This window comes from Podarcis liolepis, assembly GCF_965112155.1.
Source record: "Podarcis liolepis genome assembly, chromosome: 13".
In the NCBI taxonomy this organism is placed as follows: Eukaryota; Metazoa; Chordata; class Lepidosauria; order Squamata; family Lacertidae; genus Podarcis; species Podarcis liolepis.
In genome coordinates, this window is record NC_139573.1 from 2,779,640 (window position 1) to 2,798,376 (window position 18,737).

Consider the following 18,737-nt stretch of genomic DNA (forward strand, 5'->3'; position numbering starts at 1 on the left):
GAAAACCCCTGAAACGAGAAGTAATAGACTAGAAATATTATCTTATAGAAATATATTAAACTAAATAACAAAAATCAGAAAGTTTAAGGGGAAAATTGGAAAAACCTAGATTAGCATCAGCAGTAACATCTAGACCAAAGGAGCGTTTCAGCCCTGTTTTGGAGTTTAAAATCTAAAACAGCTTATTTTATATTCCTTTCTTTGAATTTGTGCTATGTAGGTTTTTTAAATCTTTTTGTAAAGGCAGGACTAGAGTTTTCACAGCCGAGCCCTCAACTCCTTATTCCTACTGCTTGGCTTTCTTTAAATAGGGCTAAAACTTGCCATTTAGGTTTCCAGACCTTTTTTGTAAACTCGGGGGAGCGTTTCAGCCCTGTTCTTGAGTGTAAAATCATTTAAGGTTTATGATTTCTCTTATTTCCTTCTGAGGAAACTGAATAGTTCAGTGAAACGAGGTTTGTGCCCGGCGTCCCGTTAAGGCTTTTTCAGTTCTAGATTTTTTTCAAATTTTTTCCTTAAACTTTTTTGATTTTTGGTATTTAGTTTAATTCTATTAGATAATAATATTTCCAGTCAATTACTTCTCGTTTCCGGGATTTTCTAATTTTCCCCTTAAACTTTTTGAGTTTTGTTTAATTCTATAAGATAATATTTCTAGTCAATTACTTCTCGTTTCAGGGATTTTCACGGAATTTCATTTGTTTTGTGTGATTTCTCTGTTCCGTGACAGTCTTTTTCTACAGGAAAAGGGAATTGGCTGCTGCTGGGTCTCTCTGGCACAGCGCAGGCAACCCCTTTCTGTACCCACCTCCTGCCAGTCTCTGGCGATGGGTGACTCACCTCTTTCGTGCCGGGACAGGTGTGTGCCGAGGGTAGGGCAGGCTGCCACCCACAGGCCCGGGAACCGGAGCGAGCCCAGTTTTCGGGGGCAGCCCTGCTCCCCGCCCTCAAACATGTCCCTTCCAGCCCTGATCCGAAAAGGGCGAGTGGAATTGCTTAGATTGGCCTCCTTAGAAGGAAAGGTCGCAGCGCTTGGCGGCATTTCGGGTCAAGAGACAACGCGGTCGACTTAAAGCCTTGTGAATAGCGCAATTCTCGGCTGTGACTTCTGCATTACCGGCGGGGTTGAGATGGATGACCTCTGGGGGGCCCCTTCCAATCCGGATGCTGCTTTGAGTGAAAACGGTGCGTTTTGTTTTTCCCCCAAAAGGCTTTTCTCAAATAAAAACGGCACAGCCATTCCCCTTCCTCCTCTTGAGGAGACTTATTGCAGGGTGGGAAAAGGAACATCCCAAAACACGGTTCGAAATTCTCAAGGTGCCCGTCACAGTGTGACGCCGCAGCTAAAAAAGCCAATGCAATTCTGGGCTGCATCAATAGGAGTCTAGCATCTAGATCAAGGGAAATAATAGTGCCACTGTATTCTGCTCTGGTCAGACCTCACCTGGAGTACTGTGTCCAGTTCTGGGCACCACAGTTCAAGAAGGACACTGACAAACTGGAACGTGTCCAGAGGAGGGCAACCAAAATGGTCAAAGGCCTGGAAACGATGCCTTATGAGGAACGGCTAAGGGAGCTGGGCATGTTTAGCCTGGAGAAGAGGAGGTTAAGGGGTGATATGATAGCCATGTTCAAATATATAAAAGGATGTCACATAGAGGAGGGAGAAAGGTTGTTTTCTGCTGCTCCAGAGAAGCGGACACGGAGCAATGGATCCAAACTACAAGAAAGAAGATTCCACCGAAACATTAGGAAGAACTTCCTGACAGTAAGAGCTGTTGGACAGTGGAATTTGCTGCCCAGGAGTGTGGTGGAGTCTCCTCCTTTGGAAGTCTTTAAGCAGAGGCTTGACAACCATATGTCAGGAGTGCTCTGATGGTGTTTCCTGCTTGGCAGGGGGTTGGACTCGATGGCCCTTGTGGTCTCTTCCAACTCTAGGATTCTATGATTCTATGATTCAAAAGGCTTTTCTCAAATAAGAACGGCACAGCAATTCCCCTTCCTCCTCTTGAGGAGACTTATTGCAGGGTGGGAAAAGGAACATCCCAAAACATGGTTCGAAATTCTCAAGGCGCCCGTCACATTTTGCCACCGGCGCTGGTCCAGTTGCGACTACGTGGGCCAGTTTAGAAACCTGCAATAATGCACAGTTAATTCCATTCCCACTGTGTGTCTGCTTCGCCTCATTGCATACCGAGATGTGTGAATTGTTGGTCACCTTTGAGGAAAAGCCGAAAATGCATTTGAGTCTGGGTGCGGGGAGAAGTTATTAAGTTTAGCACACCTTTCCGGATATCGCTTTGCAACGGCTGCCTCCTTCCTGTGCTCCGAGGGCACCGGATTTTGCAAAGCTGGTTTCTTTACTGCCCACTTTTCGGAGGCTACGGCATTAAAGCCACACGATTAAAAATTGGAGCGTAAAAATAAGCCGGGTCTGGAAAATATACCCTTTTGAGTGTCAAAAACTCCAACCCGAGGTAAAGAGGTCTTTGGCATTCGATGGAAGCTGTGTCACAAATGGACAAGTTGCACCTCTGGTCTGTAGGTTAGGGCAGTGTTTCCCAACCTTTTTTGGGCAAAGGCACACTTGTTTCATGAAAAAAATCTCGAGGCACACCACCATGCCAGATGGGGAAAGGTCACTTTTTACTTATGTAAAAAAAAATAAAAAAATAGTAACAGCATAGAAGGTAATGGTTAGGCTAGCATCCCTCTTCCAAATATGCTAGGTTTTTATTTGCAGGGACTGTTCTACATGGGAAAGCATTCAGCACTGTCATTCTCCCATCTGCCATCTGAATTGGTACTATTCTGGGTCAACTTACTCTGCTGCATGTGTAGATGAAAATGGCACCAAGTGTGGGGGAGGGGGCAGAACAGGTTTCAGATACAGGATATTAAGCATACACGTACTTCAGATTGAACTGGTTGCTTGCTTTGCAAGTTTTCATTTCCCAAATGACTGCCTTGGCAAGCGCAATACCTACCAGGCTCAACGCCGGTCTCGCGCTGCCGCTTCCCGCGCTCTCAAGGACCCGGGAGGAGGAAGGCGTGAAGGGAATCCCGAAGGCGCAAAAACCTCGCGCATGCGCAGGCCTTCCGCCTGCGACAGCCCAGTAGGCTGGCCGAAGCGAGCGGCGATGGGATGTGGGAGCTCGCTCACTCGCCACCCCGCGTGTGCCTTTGTGGGGCACGTTACAGCCCCGTGACGTCAGCGCCACGCAGGCAGCCAGACGGCGAGAGCCCCGCGCTGGGCGGCCTCTCCTCGCCGCCGCCGCCCCACCTCTCGCCGCCCGACTCCCTCCCACGGCACACCAGGCAACGTCTCGCGGCACACTAGTGTGCCGCGGAACACCGGTTGGGAAACACTGGGTATGGGGCCACCACAGAAAAGGCCCTCTTCTCCCCCTGGGCTTACCCCCATGTTCCCCCAGGCCCTCTCTGCTGATCTCAGCACAAACCCATTTAAAAGGCCAGAAACAACCTCAAAAAATGGGAAAATGACATCAAAACAGCGCCCAGCGATCTCGTGTGCCTCTGTAACTGCAATCTCATGAACGCTCCTGGTTTTCAAAGCTGTTTCCAGAGGTTGAGAGTCCTTGAGGGCTTTTTTCAAATGTTGTTCCCAATATAAGACGACTTGGTTTCTTGGAACACAATCCCAAGTTATAATTTTAGGGTTTCGAACACAAATTTGAGCACCCTGAACCAGCTCAGCTGTTTTGAAACAGGAGCTTTATTATTAATGGTGTATATATAAAACACAGAACAATTGAACAGTGGTGTGGGTGGATTACATGAGATCTAAACAGAAGCCCAGCCAGAAACCTGGCTGGTTTTGCTGCATTTTGGACCAACTTGAAGTCCGGGGACAGTCTTCAAGGGGTGGCCCCAAGCAGCTAGCATTGCAGTAGTCCAGCCCAGAGGTTGCCAGAGGTAGTCACCAAGTCATTTTGGAGGGAGGGGGCATCGGGGCAGCTTGTCGCCCTACAGATATTTGGGCTCCTAGCATCCTGGTTGCGCTGGGTATAACTGAGTGGGGTTTGTGGTCCAAAAACAGCAATTTAGGGGAAAGTGCTCCCCAGAGACTGATGAATTGGGGTGACAGTGAGCCCCAATCTTTCCATAATCCTAATTAAGTGATGGGCAATAGATCCCGCACAGCTGGAAACGCATCTTTTCACTTTAAAGATCTATGTTGTCGCCAGTAAAATTAGCTAAAATGTATAGGAAAAAAGAAAGTGTTGGAAAAAGGCAGATGGGGACTATTTCCATATGTGGTGGACCTGCGATAAGGTACAAAAAATTTGGGAATCAATTTATAATGAACTAAAAAAAATATTTAGATAATACTTTCCCCAAAAGACCGGAAGTGTGTCTATTAGGCTTAATAGGAACAGAAATTAAAATAGAAGATCAAAATTTGTTCATGTATGCTACAGCTGCCGCGAGGACCCTTCTGGCCCAAAGATGGAAAGTACAAGATATACCAACTATTCAGGATAAAAAAATTCCTTCCAGTAGCACCTTAAAGACCAACTAAGTTAGTTCTTGGTATGAGCTTAGTTGGTCTTTAAGGTGCTACTAGAAGGAATTTTTTTATTTTGACTATGGCAGACCAACACGGCTACCTATCTGTAACTGCAACTATTCAGGAGTGGCAGGCGAAGTTGACAGAATATGCAGAACTTGCCAAACTGTCAGGGAGGATCCGGGACCAGGGAGATCAAAGATACCAAAATAACTGGAGTAAATTTATTGAATATTTAAAGAGGAATTGTAAAGAGGTCAAGACACTAGCAGGATTGACATAATACCTCCAATGTATAATAGTACTAATTTGAGAATGATGTGTGTGATGGAAAGAGGATAAATATACCAGTTGTGGGGAGGGAGGGGGGTCGTGACTCAGCAGAGTCAAAGGGAATGTATGGTGCTATTACAATTTGTTGGGAAAGAATATGTAAGGAAAACAATAAAAATTCACTTGGGAGGGGGAAAAAAAGATATATGTTGTCACAAGATGCAATGTGGGGCTCCAAGTAGGTTAAAAATCCCTTCGTAAGAGATGGAGACGCTCCCTTTGGCCACTGAAAACAGGCTGCAGGATTAAACCCACCTGTGATAAGGGCAGGTGGGCAGTTAATCAGTGGAACTCCCTCCCACAAGAGGCCACCAACCTAAAGGGCTTTGAAAAAGGATTCGGCAAAACTGCTTCCAGTTGCCGTGATGGTTATACACAGCTCCAGGAAACCCCAGGAGGGGAGAGCGGCTCTCGCACTCGGGTCCTGCTCGCGGGCTTCCGTTTGGGGCACCTAGTCAGACCCCGTGAGACCAGGTCGCTGGACTGGATGGGAAACTGGGTTTGATCCAAGCTCTTAAGTTAGCATGGAGACTCCAGCTCCAGAGACAGTCTACCTAGATTCTTAGGTAGGGCACAGCAAACTTTTTCAGCAGGAGGACGGTCCACTGCCCCTCGGACCTTGTGGGGGGCCGGACTATATTTTTTGGGGGGGAAATGAATGAATTCCTATGCCTCACAAATAACCCAGGGATGCATTGTAAATAAAAGCACACATTCTACCCATGTGAAAACACGCTCGTCCGTGGGCCGGACTGAGAAGGCGGTTGGACCTTAGTTTGCCTACCCATGTTCTGAGGGGTATTTGGCCCCCTGTGAGAACAGGGAGCTGGACTGGGCGGGCCAGGGGGCCCGATCCACCGGGCTTTTATGTGTGCTGCTTTTGCAATCCAGGTAATCTCAGCGGCTTAGTTGCATGTTGCCATTCTGAAAGCAGTGATGTGTGTGTGTGTGTGTGTGTGTGTGTGTGTGTGTGTGTGTGTAAAAGGGTGGGGCGGTGGGGGGGGGGAAACACCCTTTGGCAAAGCTTTAAACGCTACAACCCCCCCCCCCACTGCACTACAGGAAGACAGCTGCAGATCTGCTCTGAGTCACCTGCTCTCCCTCCCTGAAGCGAAATCTTGCTAAGCTCCCCAATTAGGATGCCCTGCCCCGCCCTGCCTGCCTCCCTTGCCCCCCCCCCTCGCCAGCATCACCGACAAACCAGAAAGAGAAGCACCCATTTCCTCCCCCTGCAGGGCATGTGGTATTTTTGCAGGCTGGATTGAGCTGAGCTGCGTGAGAGACACAGCTGTGGGTTAAACCACAGAGCCAAGGACTTGCCAATCAGAAGGTCGGCGGTTTGAATCCCCGCAATGACGGGGTGAGCTCCCGTTGCTCGGTCCCTGCTCCTGCCAACCTAGCAGTTCGAAAGCATGCCAGTGCAAGTAGATAAATAGGTATGGCTCCAGTGGGAAGGTAAACGGCGTTTCCGTGCGCTGCTCTGGTTCGCCAGAAGCGGCTTAGTCATGCTGGCCACATGACCTGGAAAAACTGTCTGCGGACAAACGTCAGCTCCCTCAGTCAGTAAAGCGAGATGAGCGCCACAACCCCAGAGTCGTCCGTGACTGGACCTAATGGTCAGGGGTCCCTTTAATGTAATATACAATAACAATAATGTAATATTGGAACTCAGGTGGCACTGTGGTCTAAACCGCTGAGCCTAGTGCTTGCTGATTAGAAGGTCAGTGGTTCAAATCCCCGCGAAGGGATGAGCTCCCGTTGCTCGGTCCCTGCTCCCGCCCACCTGGCAGTTCGAAAGCACCTCAAAGTGCAAGTAGATAAATAGGTACCACTCCAGTGGGAAAGTAAATGGCGTTTCCATGCACTGCTCTGGTTTCGCCAGAAGCGGCTTAGTCATGCTGGCCACAGGACCCGGAAGCTGTACGCCGGCTCCCTCGGCCAGTAAAGCGAGATGAGCGCCGCAACCCCAGAGTCGTCCGCGACTGGACCTAATGGTCAGGGGTCCCTTTACCTTTAAGTTGACCCACCTGGATGGAGCAAACCCAAGAGCTCCCTCTGCTGGCAGTGATGGGAAGTGGCTTTTATTCAGAGCACTGGCATCCACCTAGTTCAGTATTGTCTACACTGGGCGGCAGCAGCCTCTCCCAACCCTACCCGGAGGCACCATCAGGGATTGAACCTGCGACTTTCTGCACGCAAGGAGGGTGCTTTTGTCACAGACCCCAGGGGTCGCCCAACCCAGCCCCCTGCAATCCAGGAATCTCAGCTAAAGAATCCATGACAGATAGCCTTCGAATCTCTGCTTAAGAACCTGCAAGGAAGGAGAGACCACAAGCTCCAGAGGGGAAATTCTTCCTGGTTTTTACTTGGTTTGAGTCCCGCCGTCCAGAGCAGGAGAAAGCGAAGCACGCTCCCTGTTCCATGGGACAGCCCTTCAAATATTTGAAGATATCTCCTCCCAGTCTCCTCTTTTCCAGGCTAAACATCCCCAACTCCTTCGACCGTTCCTCATCAGGCTTGGTTTCCAGACCCTTGATCCTCTTTGCTGCCCACCATGGCACAATATCCTTCTCAAATTGCGGTGTCTAGAACTGGACACAGGACTCCAGGTGTGGTCTGACCAAGGCAGGATAGAGTGGTACTATAACTTCCCTTAGTGATGTATGGAAGTGAGAGCTGGACCATCAAGAAGGCTGATGGCCGAAGAATGGATGCTTTTGAATTATGGTGCTGGAGGAGACTCTTGAGAGTCCCATGGACTGCAAGAAGATCCAACCTCTCCATTCTGAAGGAAATCAGCCCTGAGTGCTCACTGGAAGGACGGATCCTGAAGCTGAGGCTCCAAGACTTTGGCCACCTCATGAGAAGAGAAGACTCCCTGGAAAAGACCCTGATGTTGGGAAAGATGGAGGGCGCAAGGAGAAGGGGACGACGGAGGACGAGATGGTGGGACAGTGTTCTTGAAGCTACCAGCATGAGTTTGACCAAACTGCGGGAGGCAGTGGAAGACAGAAGGGCCTGGCGTGCTCTGGTCCAGGGGGTCACGAAGAGACGGACATGACTGAACGACAACATGACTTCCCTTGATTGGGACACTAGACTTCTCTCGTTGCTGAGCTACGGCCAAATCTCCTAGCAAGGTCCTAGTCCTCACTGTTTTGAGCGAAGGGCCAGATTAAAGAAGAACGCAGGATGCCGAGTCAGGATACTCTCCCACCTGTATTTGGGTTACTGGGAGGAGTCTGGAGGCAGAACCCCCCCCCCCCCGAATATACAATTATTCCTCATAGGCCTCTGAGCCCTTCCCACACCCCACCTTGGCCCTGCTGGCAGGGTGGGGGAATCACAGCAGGTTAAGAAAAGCAACCCCAGTCTCCAGCGTACAAATCCCACGAGATTCCCAGAGAAAAAGACTGCAACTGTCCCTTGGCTCAGAATGCAAAAAGAGAGAGAAGAGAGAAAAAACTTCCTGGAAAATCGGCCCCTTTCCTGATGTGCTTCTTGTCCAGGAGAGTGGTGGGGTGTGTGGAGGGGGGGCAGGAAGAGTCACGAACCCCTCTGGGACTCCTATTCCTTCTTGCGCTTGTCCACGGGGACGTTCCAGTAATAAATCAGCTGTCCCGTGATGATGCTGTTGCAGGATGAGGCCACGACGTAGGTGAGAGCCATGAGGGGGTCTCCTGTCTCCTGCGGGGTGGGGAGGGGGCAAACGAGGCAGGTTTGCTGATTTTATTTGCACCCCCAGCTTCTCCCCCAATGCCTGCCTGCCCAAGTTGGGATGCGAGGCGGCTTCCAGTGTTTTTTAAATTAAAAAAACAACATTTAGATCCCACCCACCCTCACCCTCAATACAGAAAGCAATGGGGGGGGGGAAGGTTGATTTCCTGCAAGCCCAACGACTCCTTCCTTTACTTCGGGGCTGAGGCTGTTAGCCGCCTAATAATAATAATAATAATAATAATAATAATAATAATAATAATCATTATTATTATTATTTATCATTTATACCCCGCCCATCTGGCTGGGCTTCCCACAAAATATTAAAATACTGTAATACATCAAACATTAAAAGCTTCCCTGAACAGGGCTGCCTTCAGATGTCTTCTAAAAGTCTGGTAGTTGTTGTTCTCTTTGACATCTGTGGGAGGGCGTTCCACAGGGCGGGCGCCACCACCGAGAAGGCCCTCTGCCAGGTTCCCTGTAACCTTGCTTCTCGCAGGGAGGGAACCGCCAGAAGGCCCTCGGAGCTGGACCTCAGTGTCCAAGCTGGACAATGGGGGTGGAGACGCTCCTTCAGGTCTACTGGGCCTTTGAGGCTGTTTAGGGCTTTCAAGGTCAGCACCAACACTTTGAATTGTGCTCGGAAACGTACTTGAATGACGCCTCTCTGCCCTCCCCACTCGCCCTGGGCAGGTGAACCCCGGCCTACCTGGATGGAAGTGAAGATTCGGGCCAGAGAGCCCGCAAAAAGCAGGAAGGCTGTGACGGCGGAGAGCTGCCCTGTGTGGCCGTTGCGGTAGTTTGTGGCTGCTTGCAGGAGCTGTTAGGGGCACAAGGAAGAGGTGTGACGTTTTATTTATTTATTCAACTTACACATCGCCCTATATTCGGAGGTCTTGGGGCAGTTCACAGCAAGAGCACAACATATAAAACCAAAAACAATAAACCAATTTAAACCCCCCCCAAAAAAGAACCACATTCTAAAAGGGTGTTGGATGGATGTCAAGAAGATCAACCAAAGGCCTGGGGAAAAAGGAACGTTTTTGCCTGGCGCCTAAAGGTGTGTAATGAAGGCCCCAGGCGAACTTCCCTGGGGAGAGAATTCCACAGACGTGGAGCCACTACAGAGAAGGCCCCGTTCTAGTGTTGCCACTCTCTGGACCTCTCAAGGAGAAAAAAACACAAAGAAAGGTGTCAGAAGGTGATCTCAGGGTCCGGGTCGGTTCATATGAAAAGAGGCAGTCGTTGAGTTATTGTGGTCCTGAGCCATTTAACTCTTCACAGGTCAAAAGCAGCACTATGAATTGGGCCCGGAAACATCCTGGGAGCCAATGCAGATCTCTCAGGACCGGTGTTATGTGGTCCCGGCGGCCACTCCCAGTCCCCAGTCTGGCTGCTGCATGATGGATTAGTTGTAGTTTCTGGGTCACCTTCAAAGGTAGCCCCACGTAGAGCGCATGGCAGTAGTCCAAGCGGGAGATAACCAGAGCATGCACCACTCTGGCGAGACAGTCTGCGGGCAGGGAGGGTCTCATCCTGCGTACCAGATGGAGCTGGTAGATGGCTGCCTTAGACACAGAACTGACCTGCGCCTCCATGGACAGCGGTGAGTCCAAAATGACTCCCAGGCTGCGCACCTGGTCCTTCGGGGGCACAGTTACCCCATTCAGGACCAGGGAGTCCTCCACACCTGCCCGCCTCCCGTACTTCTGTCTTGTCAGGATTCAACCTCAATCTGTTAGCCGCCATCCATCCTCCAACCTCCTCCAGACACTCACACAGGACCTTCACTGGTTCTGATTTGAAAGAGAGGTAGAGCTGGGTATCATCCGCATATTGATGAACACCCGGCCCAAACCTCCTGATGATCTGAGATTGGTGTGCTTTTGGGGAGCCATCTCCAGCGCACACACCTCTTGCCTCTTAGCGGCCCCCACCCCCAGGACAGTAGCACCCACTTTGCTCCCCAAAGGTAAAGGTAAAGGGACCCCTGACCGTTAGGTCCAGTCATGACCAACTCTGGGGTTGCGGCGCTCATATCGCTTTATTGGCTGAGGGAGCCGGCATACAGCTTCTTGCTCATGTGGCCAGCAGGACTAAGCCGCTTCTGGCGAACCAGAGCAGCGCACAGAAACGCCGTTTACCTTCCCGCCGGAGTGGTACCTATTTATCTACTTGCACTTTGACGTGCTTTCGAACTGCTAGGTTGGCAGGAACAGGGACCGAGCAACGGGTGCTCACCCCGTCGCGGGGATTCGAACCGCCGACCTTCTGATCGGCAAGCCCTAGGCTCTGTGGTTTAACCCACAGCACCACCCGCGTCCCTTTTGCTCCCCAAAACAGCACAAAACATCAGGCGGGTTTGCAATCTTTGGAAGAACAAGAGGTCTAAGGGGCGCTGCAGAGTTTGAGACTCTGCCTATGGGGCAGAGTTTCTCTGATGCCCACACCCCCGGGTGCCCCTTACCCTGCTTGTTATGATGGCGGGCATGTTGAACGCCTGGAGCGCCGTCACGACCCCCACGGGTGTGAGTGAGGAGAGCAGGAGGGCCAGGACTCCGAAGTAGACGAGCAGGAAGGTCACACCTAGGGGTTGAAACAAGAGACATTGTGTCACAAAGGCAGCCCTGCAACCTGGCTTAAGAATATAAGGAGGGGTGATATATACCGTATTTTTCGCTTTATAGGACGCACTGGACCATAGGAGGGGGAGAACAGGAAATTTTTTACTTGTTCTCCCCCTTAAAAACAAGGTGCGTTCAAGAGCAGGCCTTGCCGCTGCCCCCTGAGCTTGTGGGGCTGGCGGTGGGGGGAAGCGCTGTTTCCCCCCACTGCCAACCTCAAAGATCCCTGAAGCCTTTGGAGTGCAGCCATCCCGAAGCTAGAACAGCGAGACGGAGGGCTGTGCAGGCCCCGTCTCACTGTTTTGGCTTCGGGGACAGCCTTTCAAGCCCCCACAGGGCAGCGGGGTGCCTTCACCCCGCTGCCCTGCAGAGGCTTTGCGCAGCCACCCTGAAGCTAGAACAGCTTCGGGCTGCTGCCTGCTATCTGCAAGCATAGGGCTCCGAAGACTTACGCATAGCTGCCCAAAGCCCGGGGTGCGCAGCGCCGCGCTCCCCGCGCTTCGGGCTGCAGGCAGCTATCCGCAAGCCTGCGGAGTCCGGCGGGAGTTCCTGAAAGCTTGCGGATAGCTTCCTGCAGCCTGGAGAGCGAGAGGGGTCGGTGCGCACCGACCCCTCTCGCTCTCTAGGCTTTAGCGAAAGCCTGCATTCGCTCCATAGGACGCACACACATTTCCCCTTCATTTTTGGAGGGGGAAAAGTGCGTCCTATAGAGCGAAAAATACGGTAATTGCTTCATAAACTGAAAATAAAATTTTACAGACGATGACCTGCATACAAAAATTACTTTACAAAAATTATAAACTATAATACAAACAGCAATGAACTCTATCGTTTACAATTTTTGTTTAGTTTATGAAGCGATTATATATCATCCCACCACGCTGGCGAAGAATTCTACGAAACAGTAGTCACTATCCGGAATCACTGTTCAGCGTTGGACATCTTGTTTGCCGAACACACAACGCTTCACAGCTTGTCTTTCATTGTACAAAGTCTGGGACCTCGCTTCATTTAAAGATTTTCAGAGACTTTGAGACTAAAGGATTCATTTTGTACTTGTTATGGTTTGACGGAATTCTATAAAGATTGTCTATTGTGTATGTACATGGTAATTGTGTTGCCTAGTAGCTATCAATAGCAGCCTCTCTTCCTCTTCCTCTTTTAAAGCCTTCCAATTTGTTGGCCATCGCGGCTGCCTCCTGCAGGAAGGAGTTCCACAGTTTAACTATGTGCCGCACGAATAAAAGAAGATTTATTTGTCCTTTCAACATTCCAGCTTCTTGGGCATCTATGGGCTTTGAGTGTTACGAGAGGGGTAGTAAAAGCTTTCTTCATGCCAGGCATAATTTTATAAAAATTCTATCGCGTCGCCTCTCCCATCCAGCTTACGGAATCAAAACAAGGCACAAGGGGCTAAACGTACGTGCTACACATATAGCATGCATTTAGAATTCCCAAAATTCCTGTGGATAGCTCAGCAGGGTCCACAGTGTTGGCCGAAGCGAGGCTTGGGTTCTCGTTGCTGCTCATGAACGGGAAGGAAGAGGACGGCTTCGGGGTGCGGGAAGGGCCTAGCTGAAAGCCCCCAAACAGGTCTGGTTAGGATCCAGGGCTGCTAAGCACCAGGGCTTAAAGGATGCAAAGTTTTGCCTTAGCCAAGTTTCCTGCCTCCGACAGGGGACAGCCAAATAACCCTCAAAGCCTATAAACGTCGCTGCGGTTTGCTGTCTCCGAACATGGGAATTTCTGTTTGGCCATTTTGGCTAATAGCTCTTGAACGCAGGATAGCTCAGTTGGCGCTGCTGATAACGCCAAGGTTGCAGGTTCAATCCCTGTGTGGGACAGCTGCATATTCCTCCCTTGCAGGGGGTTGGACTAGATGACCCCAGGAACCCCTTGCAACTATGATTCAATTAAATGTACTCTAAACTCTGGTTCTAAACTCACCACGTGCTGTGTGGCCCCTGAAATGCTGGATCAGGAATCCGATGGCCACGGTTTGCAACATGAGGAAGAAAGCTTCGCCCCAGGAACTGTTGTTCGGGTGGGGGGCGGGAGGAAAGGGAGAGAAAGAGAGAGATGTATTAGGGGAGAAATGAAATCTCTTGATCCAAACTCTTTTCCCAGACACGTATCAGCTCCTTTGAGCCGCTGTTTTCCTTCCACCACCAACAGCAAAGAGGAGCGAAATGGGTGTGAGAGGATCAGAAATGTGAGCACTGACAACGCCCCACCCTCCCCAAAAAAGGCAGGATTTAGGAATCAGCCCTTAAGCCTTTAAAACTGCAGCTCCGGGGATCGGCTGGCGACATCGTTCCGGCAAAGGATTAGACCACTGCAGATCAGGTGGCTGTTAAGAGAGCAGGAGGTGGCCCCACGCTCCTGTAACTAGTGGGATTGCGCGCGTGTGAAAACAAATGTTGGGATTCGAACTCGGCACCTCCGCCTGTCGAAAGGTCTGCGTGGACCTCAGGTTGTTGCTTAGCTTGAGAGGACTCCAAATTACCTAGCAGCAAGACACGGATAACTCACTTCCTGAGAGCTGGCCGTTTCAGTCGTGGCTGAAGGATGGGGAAGGATGTTTCTATGTTCTCTGTTATGTACTGGTTTTTGTTCATAACTTATATACAGCAACGAAGGAGAAATTGACCCATCGGTTCTCAAAGGGGAAGCAGACTCACTGGACTTTGTGGCTGGTGGGTTTTCAATCGCAGCTATAGAAAGGCCTCGGGCGTTGCCCATACCTGAACGGAAAAGCGTTGGCGATGCTGTAGGCCATGGTGCCGGTGATGGCGAGCAGCTCCAGGAGGATGGAATGGAAACTCAGCCCCTCAGCGCTCTTGGCCCCCAGGATCTTGAAGATCTGGGGCAGCTTCACTGCAGAAAGAGGGAGGAAGAAGTAGTCAGAATCCAGCTCTATTCCGCCTCGGTCAGACCTGTGTCCAGTTCTGGGCACCATAATTTAAGAAGGATATTGAGAAGTGGGAGGTGTTTAGGCCAGGGAAGAGGAGACAGAGAGGGGATGGTGTGTGTGTGTGTTATTGGGTTGTTGTTTTTATTTTTACCATATTTTTCGCCCTATAGGACGCACTTTTTCCCCTCAAAAAATGAAGGGGAAATGTGTGTGCGTCCTATGGGGCGAATGCAGGCTTTCGCTGAAGCCTGGAGAGCCCCAGCGCCAGCCCCACAAGGTCGGGGGACAGCGGGGAGGCGGAACGCCGCCATCCCGCTGTCTCCCGATGTGGTTTGGAGGCTGACGGCGGGGAGATGCGTGCTTCTCCCCGCCGCCAGTCCCGCAAGCTCGGGGGACAGCAGGGAGGCGCAGCGCGTCTTCCCGCTGTCCCTGGACCTGGTCTGAAGGCTGGCGGCGGGGAGAAGAGCGCTTCTCCCTGCAGCCAGCCCTGCAAGTGCCTGGGGGGGAAACCCCCCCCTTTATTCCCCCCCCAAAAAACTTGGTGCGTCCTATGGGGCGAAAAATACGGTATTTTATGTGTGTGTGTGTATATATATATATATATATATATTTGCTTTCGTAGATTTTCACGGGTACAGGAATGCAGGTTTTGGTGTCTTCGGGTGTCTTCCCGTGTAAGAGTTGGGGTGTCTAGGCGACGTTTCGACGAGGTCTCACTCGTCATCTTCAGGCTGGTGCTTTCGGCTTCTTGTTACTGGAACAAGATGACGAGTGAGACCTCGTCGAAACGTCGCCTAGACACCCCAACTCTTACACGGGAAGACACCCGAAGACACCAAAACCTGCATATATATATATATATATACACACACATAAAATATTGCGGTTTTTATGTTGATGTTGTCCTGTGAACCGCCCTGAGACCTCCGGGTATAGGGCAGTATATAAATTCTATCTATCTATCTATCTACCTACCTACGTATCTCACCTCTCAGTCTTCTTTTATTATTATTCTCATAATTATTACTATAAGTACTATTTATTAAACTTATTGGGGGGTTTTCTTACCAACGTAAGTCAAAACGACACACGGACACAAATATATATATATTCCGTAGAGAATACACATGCACAAAACCAAACAGAAAAACCTTTTTAAAAAACCTTATAGAAGAAGAAGAAGAAGAGTTTGGATTTGATATCCCGCCTTTCACTCCCTTTAAGGAGTCTCAAAGCGGCTCACATTCTCCTTTCCCTTCCTCCCCCACAACAAACACCCTGTGAGGTGAGTGGGGCTGAGAGACTTCAGAGAAGTGTGACTGGCCCAAGGTCACCCAGCAGCTGCAGGTGGAGGAGCGGAGACACGAACCCGGTTCCCCAGATAACGAGACTACCGCTCTTAACCACTACACCACGCTGGTATAGTTTATATTAAAAGTTTATATTAAAAGTAATATGGTTTATATTAAAAGTCAGATTATCTGACTGGGAAGTCCAAGCGTCCGTACCCATGAGGGAACCAGCCACGATGGCGAATCCGAGGCCCTTGCTGATGAAGATTTTGAGGCATGGAACTGAAGGAACAGGGGGAGAGAGACAAAAGGATACAAAACACAATTAATTGCTAGCAGTGATGCTTTTTTCTTTTACAATACTCCTGTGATGGGGGAGATAAATTCCAATTTCTGCACTTAGCAGAAAGCTCCATGAGAGAGCAGCAGCAGCCTTGCTTTCTGTATGACAGGCAGACATTCCACAGGTGAGGTTTCCCCCATCACTTCCTCACCTGCTAGAAGTCTACCTGACAGGCGCCTAGCCAATGACAGCCCTGCTTGAAGGGAAAGGGGCGGGGCTTAAAAGATCCTAGGCAACCCTATGAACTTCGTGCCCAAAACCAACATGGCGCCGAGAGCCTTCACTGTGCTTCGTCCATGACCCTTTTTAAGAGACGATGGACAGCATCTTCATATTGAAAGCTTTTTTTTAAAAAAAAAACAAGTTTTTCTCCCCCCAAAGGATAGTTTCATTTGTAATTCTAGGGCTAAACGTTAATAAAATTAAAAATCTCGTGGTACTTCCGCCCGGCTGCAAGGTGAGAGAAGACACGAGGCCCGGAAACGGAGTCGACTGCCACTTCCGCCCTCTACCAAAATGGCCACCGGGGTAAAATTTCGCCCGTCACCAAAATGGCGCCCAGCCGCCCCCCACAGGACACTTCCGCCAGGCCAGGCGTTGCTACGGCGACGACGTGACGGGTCCCCGACAGGACAAAAAGGGCGTCGAAGAGCGCGCGACTCACTGTGCAAGAGGTTGAGGCTGAGGAAGAGCTCGTCGTAGCAGTTCTCCGGGAGGACGTGCGGGACCAGCAGGCCCTTCAGAGCCGTCGACGCCGCCATTTTGACGAAGGTGGGAGCGAATGAAGCTGGGCGAAACTTCCGCCTCCATAACCCCTACGCGCCGGAGAGCGAGCGAGAGAAACGCCTTTCCCTGGTGCGCATGCGCGGCGCCCCCCCCACCTGCCCGGCGGCCATTTCAACCCTGCCGACCAATGCGCAGGCGCGCCTCGTGCGGGCCGCCATTAAAAGAGCTGCGCGTGCGCACAGCGGCGGCGGGCGACTTAACCCGCGCGTGCGCATTCTCTGTGGGACTGCTGTATGTGTGGTTCCTCTGCGCATGCGCCGTTTTTAACCTGGCATCCTTTGCCAGCGCCCTGAGCTGAAGTGCCGCTTTCCCATTGGCTGGAGCAAACTTTGGTCAAGGGACAAAATGGCCGCCACACCTGGGCAGCCATCTTGCCCCCCAAGTGGCACCCCTGGCCCAGGGAGGGGCGAGGAGGCGCCCCAGCTGCTGCCCACCCTCAGCCGGGGCACCGTGGCCCTGTGCCTCCTCTACTACATGCGCCTCCAGCGGGGCCGGCGCCTGAGGGAGGCCGCCCGACGTCGCCGCGCCGCCCGCCACCGCCGTGCCCAGGCCCGCCAGCGCCAGCGCTTCGCCCTGCTGTGGCTCTGCCGGACGTTGGCCCGGGCGCCTGGCCTGGCGGGCTTCTGCCAGGACCCTGGCATCGGCGGAGACGGCGGCCTTCCCCGGCTGCTGCGGGAGCGGCGCCTGTGGAGCAAAGCCCGCAGCTCGGCCTTCTGGGAAATCGTGCGCGCCAAGGCCTTCAGCCAATGGGAGTGGGTGGAGAACTTCCGCGTCTCGCCGGGCACCTTCGACTACCTCTGCGCCCAGCTGCGCGGAGCCATCCAGCGGCGGGACACCAACATGCGCCGCGCCATCCCGGCCGACGTGCGCCTGGCCATGACGCTCTGGCGCCTGGGGGCCTGCACCGAATACCGGGCGGTGGAGCAGCTCTTCGGCGTCTCCCGCTCCACCGTCTGCAAGATCCTGCGCGACGTCTGCGAGGCCGTGGTGGGCATCCTCACGCCGCTCTACGTGCGGCCCCCGGACCCTGCGGAAGTGGCCGCGGGCAACGGCTTCCCTTTGCCCCAGCTGGCCGGCGTGCTGGGGTCCCTGCACGTCCCCATCCGCGCGCCCAACGAGAACGCGGCCGGCTACTACAACCGCCACGGGTGGCACTCGGTGGTGGTCCAGGCCGCCGTCGATTCCCGCGGCTGCTTCTGGGACATCAACGTCGGCTGCCCGGGACGGGTGACGGACACCCAGGTTCTGTGCACGTCGGAGCTGTACCAGCGTGCGCAAGAGGGCGAGCTGTTTTCGGGGGCGTCCCAAGCCATCCGTGGGGTGCAGGTGCCCGTTTACCTGCTGGGCGGCTCCTCCTACCCGTTCCTCCCGTGGCTCATGAGGCCCTACCGGGACGAGGTCCGAACTCCCGCCCAACACCGCTTCAACGAGTACGCCGCTGCCGCACGGACCGTGGTGGGGGTGGCCTTTGGCCGCCTGCGGGGACGCTGGCGCTGCCTCACCAAACGCAACGACACCGATGTCTCCTTCCTGCCCACCCTCATCGCCGCCTGCTGCACCCTCCACAACGTCTGCGAGGCGCGAGGGGACGTTTTCCAGCCCTGTTGGATGGAGCACGACGCTGACGAACAGCGGGAGGAACACCCGTTCGACGACGGCGGGGAGGAGGAGGAAGACGCGGAGGCCGTGGCGATCCGCGACGCGCTGGCGTCAGCGCTGAGAGGCTGATTGGGGAAGAAGTGGAGGAGCTGCAAAACGCTCCTCTGGGAACGGAGCAGCTCGTGTCGCTGCGGGAATCCGCAGGCCGTCGGGTTACACAGAACGTTTTGGCAGGCAAATCTGCCCTGGCTGGCAGGGGCTTTGAGAAGAGTTGAAGAGTCCAAAACTGCCCAGTGGCAGCAGGTTGGCGCAGGCGCATGTACGCCATGTATTTTAAAGTTCAGCATTCGCCATCATCAACCTCCCTCGATAATGTTATCAGCAGTTATTTCACCTGATGTGTGTTTCCGATCTTGAGGACTAGTGCCAAAAATGCAAGGGTGGGTTGGGAAAAGGAGAAAAGCAGGGTGCCTTGGGAGGGTGGGCATTGGGGAAGGCCAAATAATATTTGGAATTTGTAGGTTAGAAGTGAGTGTGCCGTGTCCGATTGGATGGGAAGGTGGGTTTGGAGCTTGCGGGAAGTGGGGAATACTGT

General features: G+C 52.1%; 1 protein-coding gene across 1 annotated transcript; it reads right to left on the minus strand.

Annotated features, from left to right (window-relative positions):
* Positions 1–7,202: 7,202 nt before the first annotated feature.
* Positions 7,203–16,582, minus strand: MPDU1 (mannose-P-dolichol utilization defect 1). Its single transcript, XM_083472859.1, is given in 8 exon segments — positions 7,203–8,551; positions 9,294–9,404; positions 11,052–11,170; positions 13,156–13,241; positions 13,953–14,085; positions 15,631–15,696; positions 16,422–16,530; positions 16,532–16,582. Coding segments are annotated over 8 exon segments (780 nt in total). The 5' UTR covers positions 16,568–16,582; the 3' UTR covers positions 7,203–8,431.
* Between the last annotated feature and the right edge of the window lie 2,155 nt (positions 16,583–18,737).